This window comes from Bos grunniens, chromosome 13 (assembly GCF_055505025.1).
Source record: "Bos grunniens cultivar Pamir isolate PY7600 chromosome 13, Bosgru_T2T1.0, whole genome shotgun sequence".
Lineage (NCBI taxonomy): Eukaryota > Metazoa > Chordata > Mammalia > Artiodactyla > Bovidae > Bos > Bos grunniens.
Window position 1 is genome coordinate 48,769,058 of NC_141177.1, and position 21,744 is coordinate 48,790,801.

At 44.4% G+C, this 21,744-nt stretch overlaps 1 protein-coding gene across 44 annotated transcripts in view; it reads left to right on the forward strand.

The window, feature by feature from the left end:
* SVIL (supervillin) overlaps positions 1-21,744 on the forward strand; it is a 256,217-nt gene that overhangs the window by 60,400 nt on the left and 174,073 nt on the right. For 24 of the 44 annotated variants that reach the window (XM_086333936.1, XM_086333952.1, XM_086333949.1 and 21 more), the window contains one exon: positions 5,536-5,636. The exons of 12 other annotated variants lie outside the window; for them this stretch is intronic. Coding sequence is in view for 8 of the 32 variants with exons in the window: in XM_086333928.1 (XP_086190054.1) it covers positions 13,506-13,521 (16 nt within the window). In the remaining 24 variants the exon portion in view is untranslated. Of the gene's footprint in view, positions 1-5,535; positions 5,637-13,380; positions 13,522-21,744 lie in introns of all 44 variants that reach the window. 8 more of the 44 variants (XM_086333928.1, XM_086333927.1, XM_086333934.1 and 5 more) reach the window with 1 other exon arrangement.

A 21,744-nucleotide genomic window follows, 5' to 3' on the forward strand; every position in this document is an offset into this window, starting at 1 on the left:
AGTTTAATTAAACTTCAACGTGTCACTTAGTCTGGATCCTGGCCTGACTGTGGATTTGCTCTTTTTTTTTCCCCAAGTTATCATGAGTGCATTGAAACCGATATATTGTTTTGTTTTCCTCCTGATGCTATATTCTGAAGTTTTATTATCTTGTGACTGAGGTTTTCCCTTTGTCTTTGGACAAACCAGATTCTGAGATTGAAAGCATCTCAGGTACAGACCCTTCAGTCTCCTTCTTGGTCCTTGGGCTCACCATCTCCACTGGAAGTTTACTTCTTTCTTGCACCCTGATGTGGAGACCCAAGGGGGTCCCTCTGTACATGCACGTTTGAGAACCCTGGCTCTAGAGGGTCCCAGAAGATGTGGACCATGGACAGAGGGACGAGGTTGTCCTCTCCTGCCCTTGCCTGTTGGCTTCTTTTGGTTTTCTTGGCCTTGTTTTCTTTTTGAAATGTTTTTGTTTTCCTTTCTTTGTAGGGTCTCCTTCCTAAAGCAGGTCCTTCCTCCCTAGTGTAGTCCATAGAGGAGGAGGCTCAGGAGATGAGAGGCTTTTGTTGGTCTAGCCCAGTTCCCAAGGCTCCAGGGCTTTTTAGTAATAAACAGATTTGTGGGGGAGGAAGGAAGGAAAATTTTTTTTGGCGGGGGGAGCACAAAAAACAGCCCTCTAAAACCCAGGGGTTGGGCTGTGTTTACCACAGCCGTCTTTGTGGCCTCAGATCAAGAGTTCACGGCTGTCTGAAACTCCCCAGCAGGGGTGACAGTGTTTCTTGCTTTGTGGGAACTTCGCATGGTAGAGGCCCCTTTGCCCCCTCGTCCCCACAAGGCTCATTTCCTTGTAAGTTGCCTCTGCCGGGGCTTCTGCAGATAAACTCCATTCTCCCTACATGAGAGGGAGGCTCTGACACCAAGCCTCCCAACATGCTTCCAGAGACTGGATCCTGACACCAGCTGTGTCCTTTAGGATGCTGGCGTGTCGTTGGCTGCTGTCCAGTTCAGGGCCGCCTGTGCTTGAGGGAACCGTTTTCCAAGATGATGCTTTCAAAAAGTGATACAAGGGCGGCGTCCCTGGGGGCCCAGTGATAAAAAGTCCACAGGCCAAGGCAGGAGACACAGGACTGATCCCTGATCTGGGAGGATGCCACATGCCTCGAAGCAGCTAAGCCCATGAGCCATAACTGCTGAGCCTGTGCTCTGGAGCCTGGGAGCCCACATGTCGCAACTGCCAGAGCCCATGGACCCTGGATTCTGTGCTCCACAGTGAGAGAAGCAACCATGATAAGAAGCCCACACACCACAACTGGAGAGTAGCTCCTGCTTGCTGCAACAAAGACCCAGCATAGCCACTTAAAAAAAGAAAGATGACACAAGCAAGCACTGCCTGGACATGAGGAGAATAGAGGAAGAGGCGCCTATTTCACCCTGAAAATCACAGGCTTCCCGAAGGCCCTCTGTCTGAACCACTAACGAACGAGCCATTAGCCAGCTAACAGACCTAGGGCTTTCCTCTCCGGCCCTGCTTGTTTCTGGGACCCTTCTCGCAGGCTGAGTCATCGGAATGCCACATGGGCAGCCAGCCTTTTGAGGGTGAGGAAGTGTATTTCCAGGCAAGTCATCCTGTACACTAATAACTAGCAACAAGGAGAACCACCCAGGAAAGTGTAGCTTCCCTCTGTCCTACTCTGTTGCTTTTCCAGTGCGGGTGGGGTTTTCCCTCTTTCCCCAGCCTTTGAAGGAAAATGAATGTTGAAGAATTTCTCTGCATGCAGTCAATGGCACAGACCAAGTTCTAGGCAGTCCCTCAGTCCAGATGCCTGAGATGCGTTACCCTGGTCTCAGCTTCTTCACCAGACTCCCTCTTTCTCTAAGGACCTGGGCCTTAGTCAGTTCCCTCTGGTTGCACATGTTTGACTTTTTCATAAGTTCCAACCCATCCTCCTCTGTCTTCCTTTGTTACAAGGCTTCTGTCCCGGAGCCCCCTTATTTGGGTCTGTTGTAAATGTGTGTTGTAAAAAGGACTCATGTTTACTCAAGATCGCTCTGCCTTTTTTTTTCCTAGAAAGGAAAGTTGCTGTCATCAGAAAAGCCAGCAACCTGGGGCAAAGGTAGAGTCAGGTCCTTAGGCCAACTCTGGAGATTCTGCTCAGCCATGACAGTTTTAAAGGGCGAAAGGGGAAAGAATCTCAATGACTCACCCAAAAGGAGGGTGGGCTCTGTGTCCTTCTCCACTGTGCCACTGTGTGCACACTGGCTGTGTGTTACTACACTACCCAAGTGATCTGCCTGCAGCCTTGCTAAGGGAGCTGTTGGAGCTAGAGAGCTAATCATTTCTTAACTACTTAATTTTAATGCTTATGCTTTAGTCTAGGAAAAAGAATCAACAGGTTAGACAAGGCAGGCGTGGGGTAACTCAGTGGTAAAGAATCTGCTTGCCAGTGCAGGTGTTGTGGGTTTGATCCCTGGTCTAGGAATATCCCCTGGAGTAGGAAATGGCAACCCACTCCAGTATTCTTGCCTGGAGAATCCCATGGACAGAGGAGCCTGGCAGGCTACAGTCTATGAGGTTGCTAAGAGTCTGACATGATTGAGCACACATGTGAGGGGCCTATTCAGGAAAGCATAAGTCAGGAGTTACGTTAGCTTGCCTGGTGATCTCATTCCTATAATTAGATTCTTTTAAGGTGAGAGGGGAACGGAAATGGGCCAACAGGAAAGGGGCAAAAGAGCCGCTTTCACAACCTGCCTCAAACCAGAATTCTTGGACCATGCTCTCCGGCAGGTGGCCTGTGGGCCCTGCTCTCTGCTCAGGTTCTTGTCTGTGGGAGTGGTGTCCATGCCTTCTGGATTTAGGGCACCAGATTAGGGGAGCACTTATAGAGACAGGTGTCCTGAATAAAGTGGCACTGGCAAGCATGCTTCCTCTTGACACAGCGGTTCCAGGTGAATCTGTACAGGTAGAAAATAAGCTACGGGCTTCTCAGCTGATGTTGACAGAGCAGTGGGCATTCTTCTTCTGGGGGCTGAACTGCCCATGTAACCTGTCCTCGGGACCTAGTTTTTCCTTATGGTGCTTGGTGTTCATGCAGACATTGAGAAGCTCCATCCTGGGCCAGGCTACCTGGATGGCAGCCGCCCATACCAGAAGGCACCGCAGCTGCGTTGTCTTCCAGGCCATGCTTGTGCCTGAGAGAAGAGTTGTGGTCAGAGGAGCAAGGAATGTGAGAATGCGGGAGGAGACAGCTCGGCTTTTGGACCAAATGTCAGATTTCATCATGAGAGAAAAATCAGAGCTTTGCACATAGAAACAGTTTTATTCACCAAGTTTAAGATAGAGGAGGAAGATGTATTTTTGTCTTGTTTTTGCTTTTCTTTTTAAAAAAGTTTTATTTATTTTATTGAAGAATAGTTGATTTGCAAGGTTGTAGTAGTTTCAGGTATACGGCCAAGTTGTTCATATACATGTGTATATATATGTGTGTGTGTGTGTGTGTGTGTATACACGTATGCATGTATATGTATTCTTTTTCAAATTCTTTTCCCTTATAAGTTATTACCAGATACTGAGAATAGTTCCCTGTGCCATACAGTTAGGTGGTCTTGATTATCTATTTTATGTATAGTGGTGTGTATATGTTAATCCCAAGCTCCTAATTTATCCCTCCCCCCAACCTTTCACCTTTGATAACCATAAGTTTGTTTTCAACATCTATGGGTATATTGTAAACAAGTTCACCAGCATCATTTTTTAGATTCTACATGTAAGTGTTATCATATGGTATTTGTCTTCCACTTTATAACTGAGTTCACTTAGTATGATAATCTCTAGGTCCATCCATGTTTTAGCGTACTGTGGGTTAGCAAGCAGGGGTGGTAGGAGCACAGATAAAGGTTAAGTTGTGAACTCTCCCCCCCAAAAAAGAGTAGAAATTTATGCTTGTGAGACACAAGTGACCAGTGCTAAGTTATATGAAAGATCGTGGAAGTACTGATATAATGCAAAAGACTTCAGCCTCGAAGGAAGTGGGTCTCAGAGGAAAACACTTAGGTAGATGGGAGAATGCACGTTATTCTAAGTACAGTGTGGAGAAGGCAAGGTGACAGGACAAGGAGGGAAGCCAACTAGCCAGATAGACAAGGTTATGCGAGAAGTAAAGAGGAATGGGTAAGATGAATTCTTGGAAACTGCAAACAGTTTGGCCCTTAAAGGGCTTCAGGGTAGGAGCAGCATGTTTGAAAAGATTAGTCAGGTAGTATTAATGACTTTTAAAAAGAAAAGAATGAAAAAACATGAAGGTTTGGTGCTACATAGAAAGTTAGTGCAGGAACCCACTGATAAAAGAGATGGAACAGAAAGAAGTGGAAAGGAGAATGGCATTGAAACATGTATAATATAATATATGAAACGAGTCGCCAGTCCAGGTTCGATGCACGATACTGGATGCTTGGGGCTGGTGCAGTGGGACGACCCAGAGGGATGGTATGAGGAGGGAGGAGGGTTCAGGATGGGGAACACATGTATACCTGTGGTGGATTCATTTCGATATATGGCAAAACCAATACAATATTGTAAAGTTAAAAAATAAAATTAAAGAAAAAAAGAGAGAAAAGGATCCTACCTCAGAGAAACACAAGTTTCTGAAGAGAGAGGACAAAGACAAAGAGAAGTAGTTTAATGGTTAAAAGAAAAAATTTGTTGTAGTTTGGATTCTAATCTGGCTTTGGCATTTAAAACCAGATGAATTATGTTGGGCCAGCTATTTCGCATCTCTCTGCCTAGATTCCTTGTCTGCAAAATGGGGATAAGAATAGTATCATGCAAGGTAATTGTGAAGGACTTTTAAAGTGCTTTACATGTATTAGGGCTTTACCAACCTGATAGCTCGGTTGGTAAAGAATCTGCCTGCAATGCAGGAGACCCTGGTTTGATCCCTGGGTTGGGAAGATCCCCTGGGGAAGGGAAAGGCTACCCACTCCAGTATTCTGGCCTGGAGAATTCCACAGACTGTATAGCCCATGGGGTCACAAAGAGTCGGGTACTGCTTAGCGACTTTACTCACTTTACCATCCATGTTGCTGCCACGTGTCATTATTTCATTCTTTTTATAGCTGAGTAGTGTTCCACTGTATATTACCACATCTTCTTTATCCGTTCATCTGTCAATGGACGCTTAGGTTGTTTCTATGTCCTGACTATCATAAATAGTGCTGCTATGAACATCAGGATTCACGTATCTTTTCCAATTAGAGTTTTCTCCAGATATATGCCCAGGAGTGGCATCACTGGATTGTATGGTAGCTCTCTAAAGAATGTATTTTTAATTGAGTATTTTTAATAAGAGCTTTAAAAAGATACTCTAACCACTGCCTATAATTTGTAATCACCACTGTAGATGAATAATTGAAAGGAGAAAAGCTCTTTAGAAGCAGAAAATGAATCACAGCCGTGTACTTTGCCTTGCTCATACATGTGGTTCTTAGGTTGTTGGCTGTTTTCTTTCTTAGATTTCAGAGTAGAAACTTTTCTTGCTCCTTTTGCAGGAAGACTTCGAGTAGATGAGCTGGAAGACTGGGAGAGCTGAGACAGGAAGATTTTGAGGTCATTCTCCATCTGAAGCTATGATTTAAACATCAGCATTACGGTCAGTATTTAGAGAGAAATAGAACCATTCTGAGGTTATATACACATCATTGGTTTTGCCTGAAATTCTGAGAATATGGTAAAGGACGTTGTGAGGGGTGAGTTTGTTTCAATCACATTCAACAAAGCAGAGCTCTGAGAAAAGTAAAGGTATCTCAGTGATAAGTTGTGGGACCACGAACATCCAGGGGGAGAACCATTCTGACACAGTAGCCGTGTGTTCCAGTGTGTAAAAGAAAAGCCAAGTTTAATATATTGGAGTTTCCTTTTTGAACTGGGCTGTGGACATGACAAAGCTTTTATGGACTCTGAGTTAGACTTTTAGTGTGTGTGTATTCTTTTTTTTTTTAAGTCTTTATTTTTTTAAGTCTTTATTGAATTAGTTGCAATATTGCTTCCGTTTAATGGTTTGTTTCTTTGGCCTTGAGGCATGTGGATCTTAGCTGCCCAGCCAGGGTTTGAACCTGCACCCCCTGCGTTGGAAGGCAAAGTCCCAACCACTGGACCACCAGGAAAGTCCAGGAAAGTCCCTGAGTTAAGACTCTTTAGAGGAAGGTGGGGCCAGGCATTGCAAGGGCAACAGAAGCATCTTTCTGGGGACTGTGCTGTCTGTCCTGTTGCTCTGGGGCAGGATTTCTCAAAATGTGTTCCATAGAACACACTTCTCTAAGCTATTAACGCACTGAGAACAGGGCCATGAAGATGGGTCTGTGCTACAGTGAGTTTGAAAAACATTCAATAACCTTCCTTCCTAAAGAGTCTCAGAAATGGTTGAGTCTTGTGACTCTCCACGGGCGTGTGGTTGGCAAGGCTCACCGGAGTCCCGTGGAGCTCTTACACGGCATCCTAAGTCCAATGTTTATGTGTTCATTAAGTATGTATTAACACCTGCCACGTCCATGTTAGATGCTAAAAATACAGCAGTAAATGAGATCAGCAGGGCTCGTGTATAGGTAGCAAGATAAGAAGTAAATAAGAGCAATTATTTTTTTCCTCTTTTTAAAAAATTTTTTTAATTGGAGTATAGTTGCTTTACAATGTTGTGTTCATTTCTGCTGTGCAGCAAAGTGAATCAGTTATATGTATACATATATTCCCTCTTTTTTGGATTTCCTTCCCATTTAGGTCATCATAGAACATTAAGTAGAGCTCCCTGGGCTATATAGTAGGTTCTCCTTAGTTACCTATTTTATATATAGTATAAATATAATAGTGTATATATGCCGGTCCCAGTCTCCCGATTCATTCCACCACTCCTTCCCCCCTTGGTGTCTGTACATTTGTTCCCTACATCTGTGTCTCTATTTCTGCTTTGCAAATGGGTTCATCTGTACCATTTTTTAGATTCCACACATATGTGTTAATATAGCAGATGTTTAAGAGAATGGTCTCAGGAGTGAGGGGCCTGGGTTTGAATCCTAAGTACGCCACTTAGAAACCGCATGACCTTGAACAAGACACTTAACCTCTCTTTCAATGTTGACATCTATAAAATGGTGATAATAGTATCTACCTAGTGAGGTTGTTGTGAGGATTAAAATGATGAGTCCGTGCTGGCAAATACTAAACCTTATGCAAGTGTGATCACAATGAAGGATAATGGCTGAGTGTGTTGAAAGTTGTGTGACACGTGTCTGGGGAGGAGGCGGTGGTGGAGTGGGGACTTGGAATAGGGCGGTCCAGCTCTGCCTTGAAGCAGAGACCTCTAAAGAGGAGCAGCATTGAGCCGTGGAGACGGTACAGGGAGCGAACACAGAGGGAACACAGCTGCACACGGGCCTGTCTCATGCACAGGGAGAAGGGGATGAGGCAGAGGGTGAGAAGGTTAGATAGCATTACGGATTCAGTGGACACGAATTTGGGCAAACTCCAGGAGACAGTGGAGGACAGAGGAGCCCGCCTGGCATGCTGCAGTCTACGGGACCGCAAAGAGTCAGACACGACTTAGCAAACGAACAACAACAACAACGACAGTGGTCTCATGCAGAGAAATCTGGACATGTGTTGTGCATACTAATTTGGTTCACAAATTCTAACACCTCTTTAAGATTAAATAAACAACAACAAACTAGACTCAAAGCAGACTTCTTCAACCTAAAAAGAGCACCTGTGAGAACCCCACAGCTAACTTCATACTTAATTGTAAAGGACTGAAATCTTTCCACCTGAGATCTAGATCAGCTTCAGAAAAGTGGGATGCAAGAGCATTATGTCTAATGGAACAATGTAGATGCCTTAATTTTAAAATGCTTTATTGCTAAAAAATACCATCATCGAAGCCTTTAGCAAGTCATTATCATTTTGCAATAGTAACATTAAAGGTCACTGATCACAGATCACAATAACAAATGTAATAATGAAAAAGTTGGAGATACTGCAAGAATTACCAAAATGTGGCACAGAGACATTGTGAGCAAATGGGGTTGGAAAAATGGTTCTGATAGACTTGCTCAACAAAGGGTTGCCACAAACCTTCACTTAGCATTAAAAAAAAAAAAACACAGTATCTGCAAAGTGCAGAAAAGTAAAGCACAATAGAACAAGATGTGCCTGTACTTAGGAATAAATGTAATTAAAGAAATATAAAACATGCTCATAAAGCTACAAAATATTGAACAAAATTTAAAGTCCCAAATAAATGGAAAAAATTCCCATGTCCACAGATCAGAAGACTTGCTATTATTAAAACAACAATTCTCCCTAAATTGATCTATAGATTCAGTGCTGCTGCTGCTGCTGCTAAGTCGCCTCAGTCGTGTCCGACTCTGTGGGACCCTATACACGGCAGCCCACCAGGCTCCCCTGTCCCTGGGATTCTCCAGGCAAGAACACTGGAGTGGGTTGCCATTTCCTTCTCCAGTGCATGAAAGTGAAAAGTGAAAGTGAAGTTGCTCAGTCGCGTACGACTCAGCGACCCCATGCAGCCCACCAGGCTCCTCCGTCCATGGGATTTTCCAGGCAACAGTACTAGAGTGGGGTGCCAATGCAGTCTCTATCAAAATCTCAGATGAATTCTTGCAGAAATCAACAAACTGATCCTAAAATTCACAGAGAAATTTAAGAGACCCAGAATAGCTAAAGCAATCTTGAAAAAAAAGCAGAATTAGAAGACTCACCCTTCCTGATTTCAAGACTTAATACAAAGCTGCAGTACTCAAGACAGTGGTTCTGGCATAAGGATAGACATATTAATTTTTGGAATAGAATTGATAGACTAGAAATAAACTCCTACATTTATGGTAATTTATTTTTGACAGTCATGCCAAGACAATTCATTGGCAGATAGTGTCTTCAACAAATAGTCTAGGACAACTGAATATCAACACACAATAGAATGAAGTTGGATTCTACCTTACACTGTGTATAAAAATTATCTCAAAATGAATCAAATTTTTACATGTAAGACCTAAAACTACATCCTTCTTAGAAGACAAGAGGAATGTTAATCTTCATGACCTTGGGCTAGGCAATTAATTTTTTAAGACATAACACCAAAAGATAAGTGACAAAAGGAAAATGGGTAAGTTGGATTTCAACCAAATTAAAAACTTTGGGGATTAAAAGACACTTCGAGAGTGAAGAAACCTACCGAATGAGAGAAAATACTTGCAAATCATATAACCTAACGACATACTTGTATCTAGAATATATAAGAACTCTTAACAATTCAAGAATAAAAAGATAACCTACTTCAAAAATGGGCAACTATCTGAAACAGGCAAAGATATATAAATGGCCAATAAGCACATGAAAAAACTTTCAATATCACCAGCCATCTCAGAAATATAAATTGAAACCAAAAGGAGATACTGCTTCCTACCCTCTATGAAAGATGGAAAGTAACAAGTGTTGGTGAGGACATGGAGAAATTAGAACTCTCATACATGGCTGGTAGGAATGCAGAATCTTTCCCAAGCAGCTGCTTTGGAAAGCAGTTTGGCAGTTCCTAACATAGTTAAACATAGATTTTACCTTATGACCCAGCATATCCACTCCTAGGTATATGCCCAATAGAAATGAAAGCATATTTCTATATAAAAACATAGTGTTATTTTTAAAATTTTATTGAACTTTAGTTGATTTATAGTGTTTGGTTAATTTCTTCTATAAAGCAAGAAGATTTAGTTATATATACTTTTTTATATTCTTTTCCATTATGGTTTATCACAAGATATTAAATATAGTTCCCTGTGCTATACAGTAGGACCCTATTATTTGTCCATCCTATATATAATAGTTTGCATCTTATAGCAGTATTATACACAAGTGCCAAAGAATGAAAATAATCCAAATGTCCATTAACTGATGAACAAACAAAATGTTGTTTATTCATATGATAGGATGCTATTTGATTATAAAGAGGAATGGAGTACTGATACATCCTATGACAAAGATGAATATTGCAAATATACTCACTGAAAGAAACCAGACACAAATGACTGTGTATTATGTGATTCCATATATATGAAGTTTCCAGAACAGGCAAATCTATAGAGACATAAAATAGATTAATGGCCGCTCAAGACTGGATTATTGTAGGGGAAATTGAGAGTGACTGCTGATGGGTATGTGGTTTCCTTTGGGGGTGATGAAAATGTCTAAAACTGATTTGATAATGGTTGTACAGCTCCACGAATATACTAAAAACCATTGACTAGTACACTTTAAACTGGTGAATTGTATGGTGTGTGAATTATATATCAATAAAGCTGTTGTGTATAAGAAAAAATGTTTCCTGGAGGTACAGCTGTCAACACTGGTGATAGCTGAGATTTGGGGAGTGAGGACTAGGAGGGCAGAAAGCATGACTCCCAAATCCTGGCAGCTTCTGAGGAGAGGAAAGACTGGGGGAAGGAGGGTTTTCTTTGTTTTTCTTTTTGGGTTTGTTTGTTCATGAGGAAGGCCAGCTTTGAGACTTGAGATTTCTGTTGTGGACATATAAAGTGAGGTGCCTGTCGAATATCCCAAAGAGGTATTAAGTAGATGGTTGAACATGATGCCAGAACTCTGAGGAGCAACTCTGACTACAGATGGGATTTAGGTAACAGGTAAGTTCATCTGAAAGGATGACAACACAAAGAGTCTGTTAATGAGGCTCAGGGTGGGATGGGGTAGAGGAGAGGCAGCCAGCCAGGGAGGCAGGAAGTGGGAGGGGGCGGGGTCCTTGAGCCCAGGTGACCAGGATGATGGTAGTTCAGAGCTGGGGACCCCAGACCAGAGTGGATTGAGAAGGTGTGTGCAGAAAAGCAGTGAGGCAGCTGTTTCTAGAAATTCTGATGAGCCACACTCTGGGGGAAATTGCTCCTGGATCATTTCCTGCTTGGCTGAAACACCGAGTGCTGGTCGGGTTTGAGGTCATCTCTTCCATGGGGCAAACTCTTATGGGTGTAATTCCTGTATCTGAGACACTGCCCGTTGTAGGTAGAGGTGACGCAGGAGGGTGGTGCTGGGCTGGAGTCCAGAGAAGGGTCCTCAGACTTTGTACTCTTTGTCCTCTGATGATTTTGATTTTCTTTTATTATTTTGATTGGGAGAAAGCTGAGAGAAGGATTTTACTGACATAATTTTTTTTGAAGTTTAGGTTGAATTGTTTAAAAGATTTTTTATTTGAGCTGGAGAAGGTGTGGAGAAAAGGGAACCCCTCCATCACTGTTCGTGGGAATGTAAATCAGTACAGTCACTTTGAAAAGCAGTGTGAAAGTTCCTTAAAAAACTAAAAATAGAGAAACTGAGCAACAACAAGAGCTACTAGATGATTGAACACTCCAATTTCTGGGCATATATCTGGAAAAGACAAAAACTCTCCTGTGAAAAGATACATGCATCCCGTTGTTCATAGCAGCACTACTTACAATTTGCCAAGACATGAAAGCAACCTAAAAGGTCATCGACAGATGAATGGATAAAGAAGATGTGGTCCATATATACAACAGAATAGTATTCTGCCATAAAAAAGAAGGAAATATTGCTATTTGTAGCAACATGGATGGCCCTAGAGAATATCATATTAAGTGAAGTAAGTCAGAGAAAGACAAATATCACTTATGATATGATATCACTTATATGTGGAATCTAAAAAAATGATACAAAGGAACTTATTGCAAAGAGAAATAGACTCACAGACAAAGAAAACAAACTTATGGTTACCAAAGGGGAAAAGTGGGTTGGATAAATTGTGAATTAGAGATTAACAGGTACAAACTACTATATATAAAAGAGATAACCAACAAGGCTCTGCTGTATAGCACAGGAAACGATATTCAATATCTTAAAATAACCTATAATGGAAAAGAATCTGAAAAAGAATAGATATATGTATATGCATAAGTGAATCACTTTGCTGTAACGAGAAACTAACCTAACATGGTAAATCAACTGTACTTCAATAAAAAATTAAGAAAGTTAAAAACAAATAATCTTCATTTGAAATCAGATTAAAAAGAAAAGACATCCTACAAGCTTTTGTTAATAGAGGCCATGTAGGTCTTTTTAGAGCAAAGTCCTGGCTGTGCCTACATCACTGCGTCACAGCTCTTCAGACATGAGTAGATCCCAACTTTGGGGCTCCCAAGACTACAGCCGATCCTGAAGTGAGGTGGGGGGCGGACAGGGTGGTTTTCTCAAAAGGTGCACCTAGGAACGCCTGAGTTTGGTGCAGTTTCATAAGCCTATTTATAGGAATGCCACAGGGGCAGCTGGACTTTTGAGGGTGAAGAATGAGTGCATTTCCAGGCAGGTCATCCTTGTACACAAATCACTAGCAGCTAGAAAGCCTCAAAGGTGTATGAACTGTGGGCCTTACCATTTGCATCAGTGCATTCTTTCCCCAGTGCTGCTTTATTCATTTAGATTGTGTGAAAGCAACTGTTTAAGACACATGGTCCTTCAAGTAACAACCTTCTCTTGAGAACTTGGACTATTCCTTAGGCTGTTAAGCACTTTGGATATTTTGGGCAAACATCACGTCTTGAGACCATGATTAAAGACTGTGCATTTTGGATGAGCCCAAGTGGTGTTTGTTTTCTCTTTTACAAGGAGTGTGTGTGTGTGTGTGCGCGCGCGCATGCGTGCGTGTGTGCGCAGCCCTGCACACTTTGGTAAGTCGGATTTTTAAAGTTGTATCTGACTTCTCTCAGCTCACATTTCTGCCTTTTCTTATATGGAATGTAAGTGGCTGATCATAAAACCTTAGTTTTAAAACCCAGTGTTTCCTAACTGGCTTGGCATGATATGGGAAAACACACTGGTTTTTCAAGCTCTGCTAAAAGCCTTCTTTAAGGATTTTTTCCTTGTATGTGTGGTTTGAAAACTTATTTTGATGTGGTTATTGTTGTTTGGTTGTATTTCCTTGTGCATGTAGAGGGCGTGCAGTTTAGGGATTTTGAGGGAAGAAAATCAGGGTTACTTTCATGAAAACAATCTTCTTCTGAAAGAAACATCTTTGTTCTCAAGCACAGATCCACAGGGTTTTTATTTATTTATTTATTTTTAAATTTTATTTTATTTTTAAACTTTACATAATTGTATTAGTTTTTAATTATTATGAGAAATCACTATCAGGAGTTTGCCCTACTTGAGGAAATCACCAGTTTCAAAGAAACCATGAGTCCAGAATCTGTTTTTTTTTTTCAGCTGTCCTCTGCCCTGGGTTTAGAGATCTCTACTAACTTCCACTTATGGGACAATTAGAGTCTGGTTATCTGGAAGGAATCATTTGAACCTTAACCTGTCATTTTGCCTACAAGGCCAGGCCAGAGGGCACTGTTGATTATCCTGATCTTAAAAGAGCGAGAGAAGATGGTCAGAAGAGAAAGTCTTGGTGTGCTCTGCTACCGCGGCCCCTGAGAACAGTCTGCCCTGGTCCCCCATCATGCTCAGGTCTCAAGGTTAGTGTCCAGGCATCTTGTAATCATTTGCAGGGGATCAGACTGCATTTAGCAGGTGCTACGGACAGCATTTCAGATCCATCCATGGAGGAAAACTGATTCCATTTTCTCTGTGCAAGGGTGGGTCTGTGCAAATAACTTTGTTTCTCAAAATCGTCTTGTTTGCCTTGGGCTGCAGCCAGACCTCTCATGTGAGTGGTGTGTGCTGTGTCACAGACCTCAGCCCGGGAGCCTGAACTTTGCTTTGTCCATCAGATCGAGGCGGTGGGGTGTGTATGAAGCCGGTGGCTGGCCCTTGGGAGACTCCAGGGGGCCCAAAAAAAACCCAAAAAGGATGTTCATGAACCTGTGTAGACAGAACCTTTGGGCAGATTTCTCTGAGGTTTGGGACTCTAGGTAACAGGAAGAGAGGAGAAGCCAGGTAAGCACTTTAGGATTTTCTGAGATTACTCCATTTGGCTGCATTTAGAAGCCTCGTTAGCATTTCACAGGCTGGTAGGGGCCTTGTGCTCTTTTCTTGGTGGGGTTGGGGTGTGTGGGTATGTTTGTGTATGTTTGGTGAGGGGAGTGGTCTCTGCTTTTTGAATGTTGATAATGTACTTAGGTTCGGGCATTTTAGCTAACAAGGCCACTAGTTTGACTGTTTAAGTAAAAACTAGGGTTCTTAAAAAAAAAAAACAAAACTGCTGTCCTACTACCAAAAACCTAGTACTGTCTGGCTTTCTCTGTAGGAAAAATAAACAAGTCCGTAAAAATCCTTCAGGCATCATTCTTTGTGATCTTTTATTCAAACCAACTTATGATGAATGTCTTATTTCAAATAAAACTTACCATCAAGCAGGAAACAGTAACTGTGGAAGAATATAAATACACTTTTGGACCAGGACTACCTTACCTGGTCCCAGATACACACAAACATACACAGAGACACATACACACAGAGACAGACACACACACATGCCCTCATAGACACACACAGAGACAAAGACACGCATGTACACAGACATATCTACACCCTACTTGTAGTCTGATTTAAAAACAGTAGGTAGCAAGCGTCTTGAAGGGCAAACAGAAGGTACAATATAATCAAGTAAGCGGTTGAATCGAAATTGGAACAAGTCTGGACTTTTCACTTTCATTTGGATACTATTACTAACTCTCTCTGCCGGGTTTAGGCTTTTCAAACATTCTTTGGCCCTGGGAGGGAGTTGTATAACCATAAAACTGGAGAATCCTGGCCCTAGAATAAATGTTCCTTTAAAAACCCCAAGGACAGAAAATTGAACACAGCTGTGTAAGAGAAAAAGTAGGGGGGAGGGAAAGAAAGTGGAGGGATGGTTCAGGGCTGCGGGCGCCCTGACCAAGGTTCCCAGGGTGTTGGGGCTGCGGTTTCTGGGTGGAAGCTGGGAGCTCCAGTGTTCTTTCTGAAAGTTTCAGGACAAGGTCAGGACCTTCCTTCAGCGAGGTAGGTTCCTGTGACGTGGTGCAGAGTGCATCCTGGTTGGTGGCTTGTCTTGTCCTGGGCATAGTCTTTTGTTTTCCCTGGAGACCATTGGGGTTTCCGGTCACTTGCTGAGAAGCCATTATTCTGCAAACCTCCCAGTTTCTACTTAAAATTAAACCTCAGAGCCTAAGCAGTTGACACTGGAATTAGAAGATAAGACGAGAGTTTTGAGCCACAGGTTGCAGCTGCTCTGGCCCCTCAGTCACAGAATTTTCCAAACAACGATGAGACTTCCAGCGTGTGCCCTTGGGATGAACACCATGCTGTCGCCTCTGATGTTTGCTGGGTGGGTCTGCTTGTTTGGTTTGTAGACCCCAGGAAGCCATGGCTGTGGACCCCAGCCTCTGTGCAGCCTGGGATTAATCACTTAGCTCTTTGTCAGACCGTGTAATGATGATTCATGCGTCTTCCTCTACAAGATTAGATTACTGTAATTTTCATATCCTGGACTTCCCACTGGGGATTTGAATTAATACTTGTTGGTATAGAAAGCAGGATCGTGTTTCTAGGGAGAAAAAGGCCAAGCTTGCCCACTTGGCCATCAGCAGAAAATATTTAGGGAGGGCCCAGTTAGGAGTGTGACTCGGGAAAGCAATCCTATCTTCAGGGCTCACCATGCAATTAGCTTACAAAAAGGCCTGCAGACCAGGCCTCCCGGTGCAGGGAGTCCAGGTGCCATGGATTTGCATAAGTGATGCTAAAAGATCAGAATGCACTGAGGCCTTTGCCAGGAAGCCCTGCAGGGAAATCAGGCCTCATCTAATAAGGAAACTCTTCCCCAAAGATTTTGGAATGTGGAGAGGAGGTGAACTAATTCAGACTTGTGAAACTGTCTTGCTGAAACGAGCAGGACTGTAATCACAGACTAGAGACTGTGGGTGGAGCAGTGAGGGGTAACGAAAAAGCTTTTTTACTTTATAAAAAACTCTGGTACTTTCCCTGTAAAATAGACATTATTCATCCCTTTCCTCCAACAAACATTTATTGAGCTTTTACTGTGTCTTGAAAGTGAAAGTCACTCAGTTACATCCAACTCTTTGTGACCCCATGGACTAGTCCATGGAATTCTCCAGGCCAGAATACTGGAGTAGGTAGCCTTTCCCTTTTCCAGGGGATCTTCCCAACCTAGGGATTGAACCCAGGTCTCCCGCATTGCAGGAGGATTCTTTACTAGCCAGGCACTGTTTTTTCATACTGTCCATGGGGTTCTCAAGGCAAGAATACTGAAGTGGTTTGCCATTCAGTTGGTGATGGACAGAGAAGCCTGGTGCGTTGCAGTCCATGGGGGTCACAAAGAGTCGGACCTGACTGAGTGACTGGAGTGAGTGAGGCACTGTTCTGGGGTACCAGAAATGAAATCGTCTACACAGCAGACAAAAATCTCTGTCCTGGTGGAATTCACATTCCCAGGGCACCGAGGTGGGAATGTGGGTCATGCTAAGGACTTGGGAGAACCTGGAAGAATTCCTAAATAAGCATCATCCTTTGAGGATGTATCTGCCAACATGTTTCTCCTCTCCTCGCTCTGATACGGTGTGTGCATTCCATCCCACAGATGAGGTTACCAGACATTTCTAGTAGAGCCTCCAAAGGGAGTTTTCCCCATGCATGCTACTAAGGAGTCCACGCTGGTATAACAAGTCCAGCAGATGACTTTGGGGTCTTTGAGGGGATCGTCTGCTCTAGACCAAGTCCCTATTTGAGGGAGCTGAAGTGTGATCCAGGGTTTTTATCTTTATTTCCTGTCTTGCTGTCTCATAAATACTTCTCACTCCTGAACGCCTGGTGCTGACCCACTTGATCTGTCCTTGGATCCCTTTCCACCATCTGTATTACACTATTTTCTTTCTCATAATTCTTTCCGGTTTTCTCTGGTGACTATGAGACAGTGCTTTGCCTCAGAGTCACAGAATCTCAGGTTTTTAGAACCAAACCGGACCTTGGGGTCAACCTAGACCAGCAATTCTCTGGCCTCTGGACTGAGACCAAGTTGTCACCTGAGGCTGTGAAATGAGAATGATCAGAAAGTGAATTCTCTTTCAGAACTTAATCAGTGGATCTCCATATTGTTTCCTTATTTTCTTTTCTTGAAACTTTTCAGTTTTTATCATCGTCCACCTACCCCAGAAATTCCTCCTCCTGAACTCGCATGCACCCCCAAGCCCCGCCCAGCCCTGCCCCCACGTTGCCTGCGTGGTTGGCCCCAACCCCGCACCCTGTTCTCCCACGCTTAGACATCCGGACAGCGCCCTCCTCCTCAGCGCTGTCACCCCAGCCCCCAAATCACCCGTGTCTGCGTTCCCCTTAGGGTAGGAAGTCTCCACCGCTTGTGCTGCCAGGATCTCCAGTGGGAGCCACAGACACACTTGAAGCTACAATGCGTAGTGGTTCAGCTTTATAGAATTATTGTGCTGTGGTTCTGCTTTATTACAGGTTTATTAGGCTTCTGTGGGTTGGCCCAAGTGTGCAGCCATCACTTAGAGTTGTGTTTCTGGAGGAGAAGGAGAAGGATCCTGCGACGGAAACCCAGCAGTGGGCAGAGCGCACGACTGTGCCCCCTCCTGGGCTGCGTGGGGTTTGGGGTGTGCAGAGGCCGGGGGACGTGGTTCAGAGCCAGCAGCCCTGGTGCTGTGTGTCCTCGGTGCGTCTCTGGGGTCTGGGTGTTGCTCCCGGTTCTCCTCTGTAACCTGGTGCAGAGATGGACTCTTAAACGGCACCCCCAGGAGGACCACAGGGACTTCGTGTTTCATGCAGAAATCAGGGCTGTCCATTCTCTCCTGTTGTTCGGAGTCAGCCAAGGAAACCGGCCCCTGCCCCCACCGCCGCCCTGTTTTTTGATTTTTGATTTTGTATTGGAATATAGCCGATTAACAACGTTGTGATTGTTTCAGGTGAACAGCGAAGGGACTCAGCCGTACAAACACATGTATCCATTCTTCCCCAAACTCCCATCCAGGCTGCCCCATAACATTGAGCACACTTCCCTGTGCTGTACTGTAGGTTCTTGTTGGTTATCTGTTTTAAATATGCTGTGTGTTCATGTCCATCCCAAACTCCCTAACTCTCCCTTTCCCACATCCCTCCCACTGGCAACCATAAGTTTGTTCTCTAAGTCTGTGAGTCTCTTTCTGTTTTGTCAGTAAGTTCATCTGTTTACTTCTTTTTAGACTTCACATATAAGGGATGTCATACGATATTTCTCAAGGAACCCCTTTTGGTGCTACGCTTTGTGATGTCAGCCCCTCATGGAAAGGAAAGAGCCTCTGGGTCTTCTCCCATGTGCAAGCGCCTCCCTGCACTGCTGTATCACATCCCTCTGAGCCAGTGTCCCCACTTGAGAAGCCACCTCTGCATTTCTGCCACGTGATGAATAGACAGCAATCCCATACGTTTAAATCTATAGCAGCCGAAATAGAGTAGGTCACACTCTGTACATCTCTGATTACTCTCAAGACTCTGAATGCGGTGTCCAGGAATGCAATGCTGGTCCAGCCCTGTGAGAGGCTGTGTGCCCGCAGCCAGGACTCATAAAACATGGGCCAGGCCTCCCCCTCTCCCAGCAAACTCACATTTCATCTGGACCTTGAGCCCAGCAGTTCTGCTCCTGCTGTGCATTGCTCCACACCCATAGTTCTTGAAGCCGCAGCCTGGGAGAGAGGGCTTGGCTTGCTCATCTGGTGTTCCAAGCCAGTGACCTACACATGACCTTGGAGCTCGAAATATTGTCCTCCAAACCAGTGAAGCTCTCTCTAAGCTTTGAGAGGGAGAGAGAGACAGACAGACATTGATTGATTGATTTAGACTAACTGGGAGAGGGTGCTTTATTGGTTGAAAAATACTGTTAACCAAAAAAAAAAAAAACCCTTTTTGCTTTTTTAAAATCTACCCACAGTAAAATTTATTTGTCCATGGTCCAGGCAGCCCAAGCTCAGAGTCATGGGGGTGTATTAGTGTAGGTGTTAAGAGATGACGAGGTACGTTTTAGTCTTTACTCACAGATGTTGAAATCCCAAGTTTATGGAGAAAAAGAAAGTGATTCCGAGTCTGGTTCCCAAGTTATATGAAGAAAAAGAAAGTAATTCCAAGGCTGGTCCCATCATAGCAGAAATGAGGACAGACTTCAGACCCTGGTGCTTAGTGTTTTCAGCCCCTGGAAAGGAGCAGCTTAAGCAAATGCTTCTCTTGATTGCTCAAGTTCATCGCCATTTAGAAAGCAGAATTTTGCCGAAGGCAGGAGCAGTCCGGCGGAGAACTTTGTTTTGCTTTCTGCGCACTGACAGTTCTGGCTGAAATTCTGAGGTCCTCCTCTCTTCAGAAATAGGTGCTTCATGGAGGGAAAACTGGACAGTGAGGCTCCTACCCAAAAGCCTGTGAGCTGGCTCCACCTACTTCGTTCCTGCCTATAAAGTGAGGAGCCACTTTGTCCCTCTTGTCAGTTTCTAACTCCAGAGGGGTAGTCAGTGTCGATTGGTTACTCCTGGAAAAAAAAGAGGGGCACGTTGCTGAATTAAAATTAGAAAGAGACCTAAAGGCATGTCACAGACATTTATTATGTGTAGGGAGTGACGGACATTGCTGAATTCCATGGATGCAGAGACAGATGGGGCCCCTGCCCTTTGGACACGAACAGTCTAGAGGCTGGAATTCACAGAGCACGTTAGGAAGGGCTCATCGAGAAGTACAGTCAGCTGAGCCTTGAAGGATAATGAGGGATTTTCTAAGTGACAAGGAAGGGAAGGCATTCTGAGACCAGCCTGGATCCAGCAGCCTCAGTCAGTGTGGTTTCTGGTGGTCACCTGTGGGGTGGACGGGTGCTGGGACGTACGACTGAAGAGGTGGGAGGGGGCGAGTCACAGTAGGGACTTTGGAATTACCCACCAGGCCAGCCAGTCTCAACCCCGTTTGTCACCAGCACACGGATGTTGTATGCACGTGTCACAGGATGCTGGATGTATCCAAATGTGAAGTTGGTCATAAAATGAGACGTGGCAGTCCTTTCAAATCACACAGCTATCAGCCACACATCCATCAAAGTAAGTCACCGCAGATCTTGGTCCATGAGATCATCTCTGTTGTTGCTGTTCAGTCGCTCAGTTGTGTCTGACTCTTTGTGACCCCATGGACTGCAGCGTGCCAGGCTTCCCTGTCCTTCACTATCTCCCGAGTTTGCTCAAACTCATGTTCCTTGAGTTGGTGATGCCATCCAACCATCTCGTCCTCTGTTACTCCCTTTTCCTCTTGCCCTCAATCTTTCCCAGCATCAGGGTCTTTTTCCAATGAGTAGGCTCTTTGCCATCAGGTGGCCAAAGGATTGGATCAGCATCAGTCCTTCCAGTGAATATTCAGGGTTGATTTCCTTTAGGATTGACTGGTTTGATCTCTGTGCAGTCCAGGGGACTCTCAAGAGTCTTCTTGTGAGTCAAGTGCAATTGCCCCAGGATTCGTGTGTAACCTGATCCCTTTCCCCTCCTCCTGATGAATATCTACAGGAGGGTGAAAGTGAGTCTTTTGTCGGGACACGCTTACATTTACTCTTCAAGAACCGCTAATTCACAGAACTTGTCACATGAGCCTCCATCCAGGAGAAGTAAGGAGAAGTAACTGGCTGCCCAGGGAGACACTACGAGCCAAGTCCATGATGAGAACTGCTGGTGAGCGAGTTGGGAGATTTCCCCTAAGAGTGATGCAGTCAGTCAGGCTGCTTAAAACACATTCTGGAAGGAGTGAAGAGGATGAGTTTGAGGAGGGAAACGCAGCTGGAGGCTCTTGCAGTAGTTCTGACAAGAGGCAGTTGAGAGAAGGGATGAGGAAGTAGAAGCAGGGAGGAAGGCTGAGCTCCTGGCCGCAGGATGTGGTCCTGGCTGGAAGGGATGGTCCGGTGCTGAGGCTGTGATAGCCAGGAAAGCAGGAGCCAGGGTCATGATGGGAGGGGAGGAGCATAGCCTCATTTGTCTCCTGTCTCATATCCTGGTTTTCTGAACTCCAGGATATCAGCGCCATCTGGAATTCTGCTGAGGGGGATACAGAACTCACTCTGGGAGAAACAGAGATTTGGTGGCTGTGGAAATGGGCAGAGGATGTCAGACGCCGTATGGAGGCCAGGTCCAGCAGGAGGGCCCATGGTTGGGGGAGCAGTTCCTGGGATGTGGAGGGAGCTGGAATCCCATTGTAAACCTGATGGGGGAGGGACTGGGGTTGGGTAGGGGAGGAGACAGTGGTTGTGGAAGATGAGTGATGAGGAAGGGAGAAATAAGGTGTGCACTGGCTTGAAGGTAGAGGTGGGTTGGAGGAACTTGGGGGGCTGGAGATGAGAGAGGGAGGAGCATGGATATTCCTGGGCTCGGGCAGCCCTCGTTCAATGAACTGAAGACAAGCTGCTGCTTATACCTGCATTACGTGGCTTCCCCAGAGCTGATCCTTTCTAACACACAAGTCCAGCACAAGTTAGTTTGGCTCTCAGGAGGGTCATTCAGGGCGTTTGGATCTAAGTTTCACGTTCCGGCATCTGAGAGGATAAAGAGCACTGAAGGACCCTCAGACGTCCTGTCCCACCATGCATAAGGCTAGATTTTGATCTTGTCCTTTTATTTTCAAGAATGATACCTCCAAGACTATAGAATTCTTGACTCTAAAAACCTATTTTCTGTGTTTGTAGTGGGATGAAGTTTGACATGGCCGGGTCACCTCCTTCTCTGAAGAGTTTTCTTGTTTGTCCATGG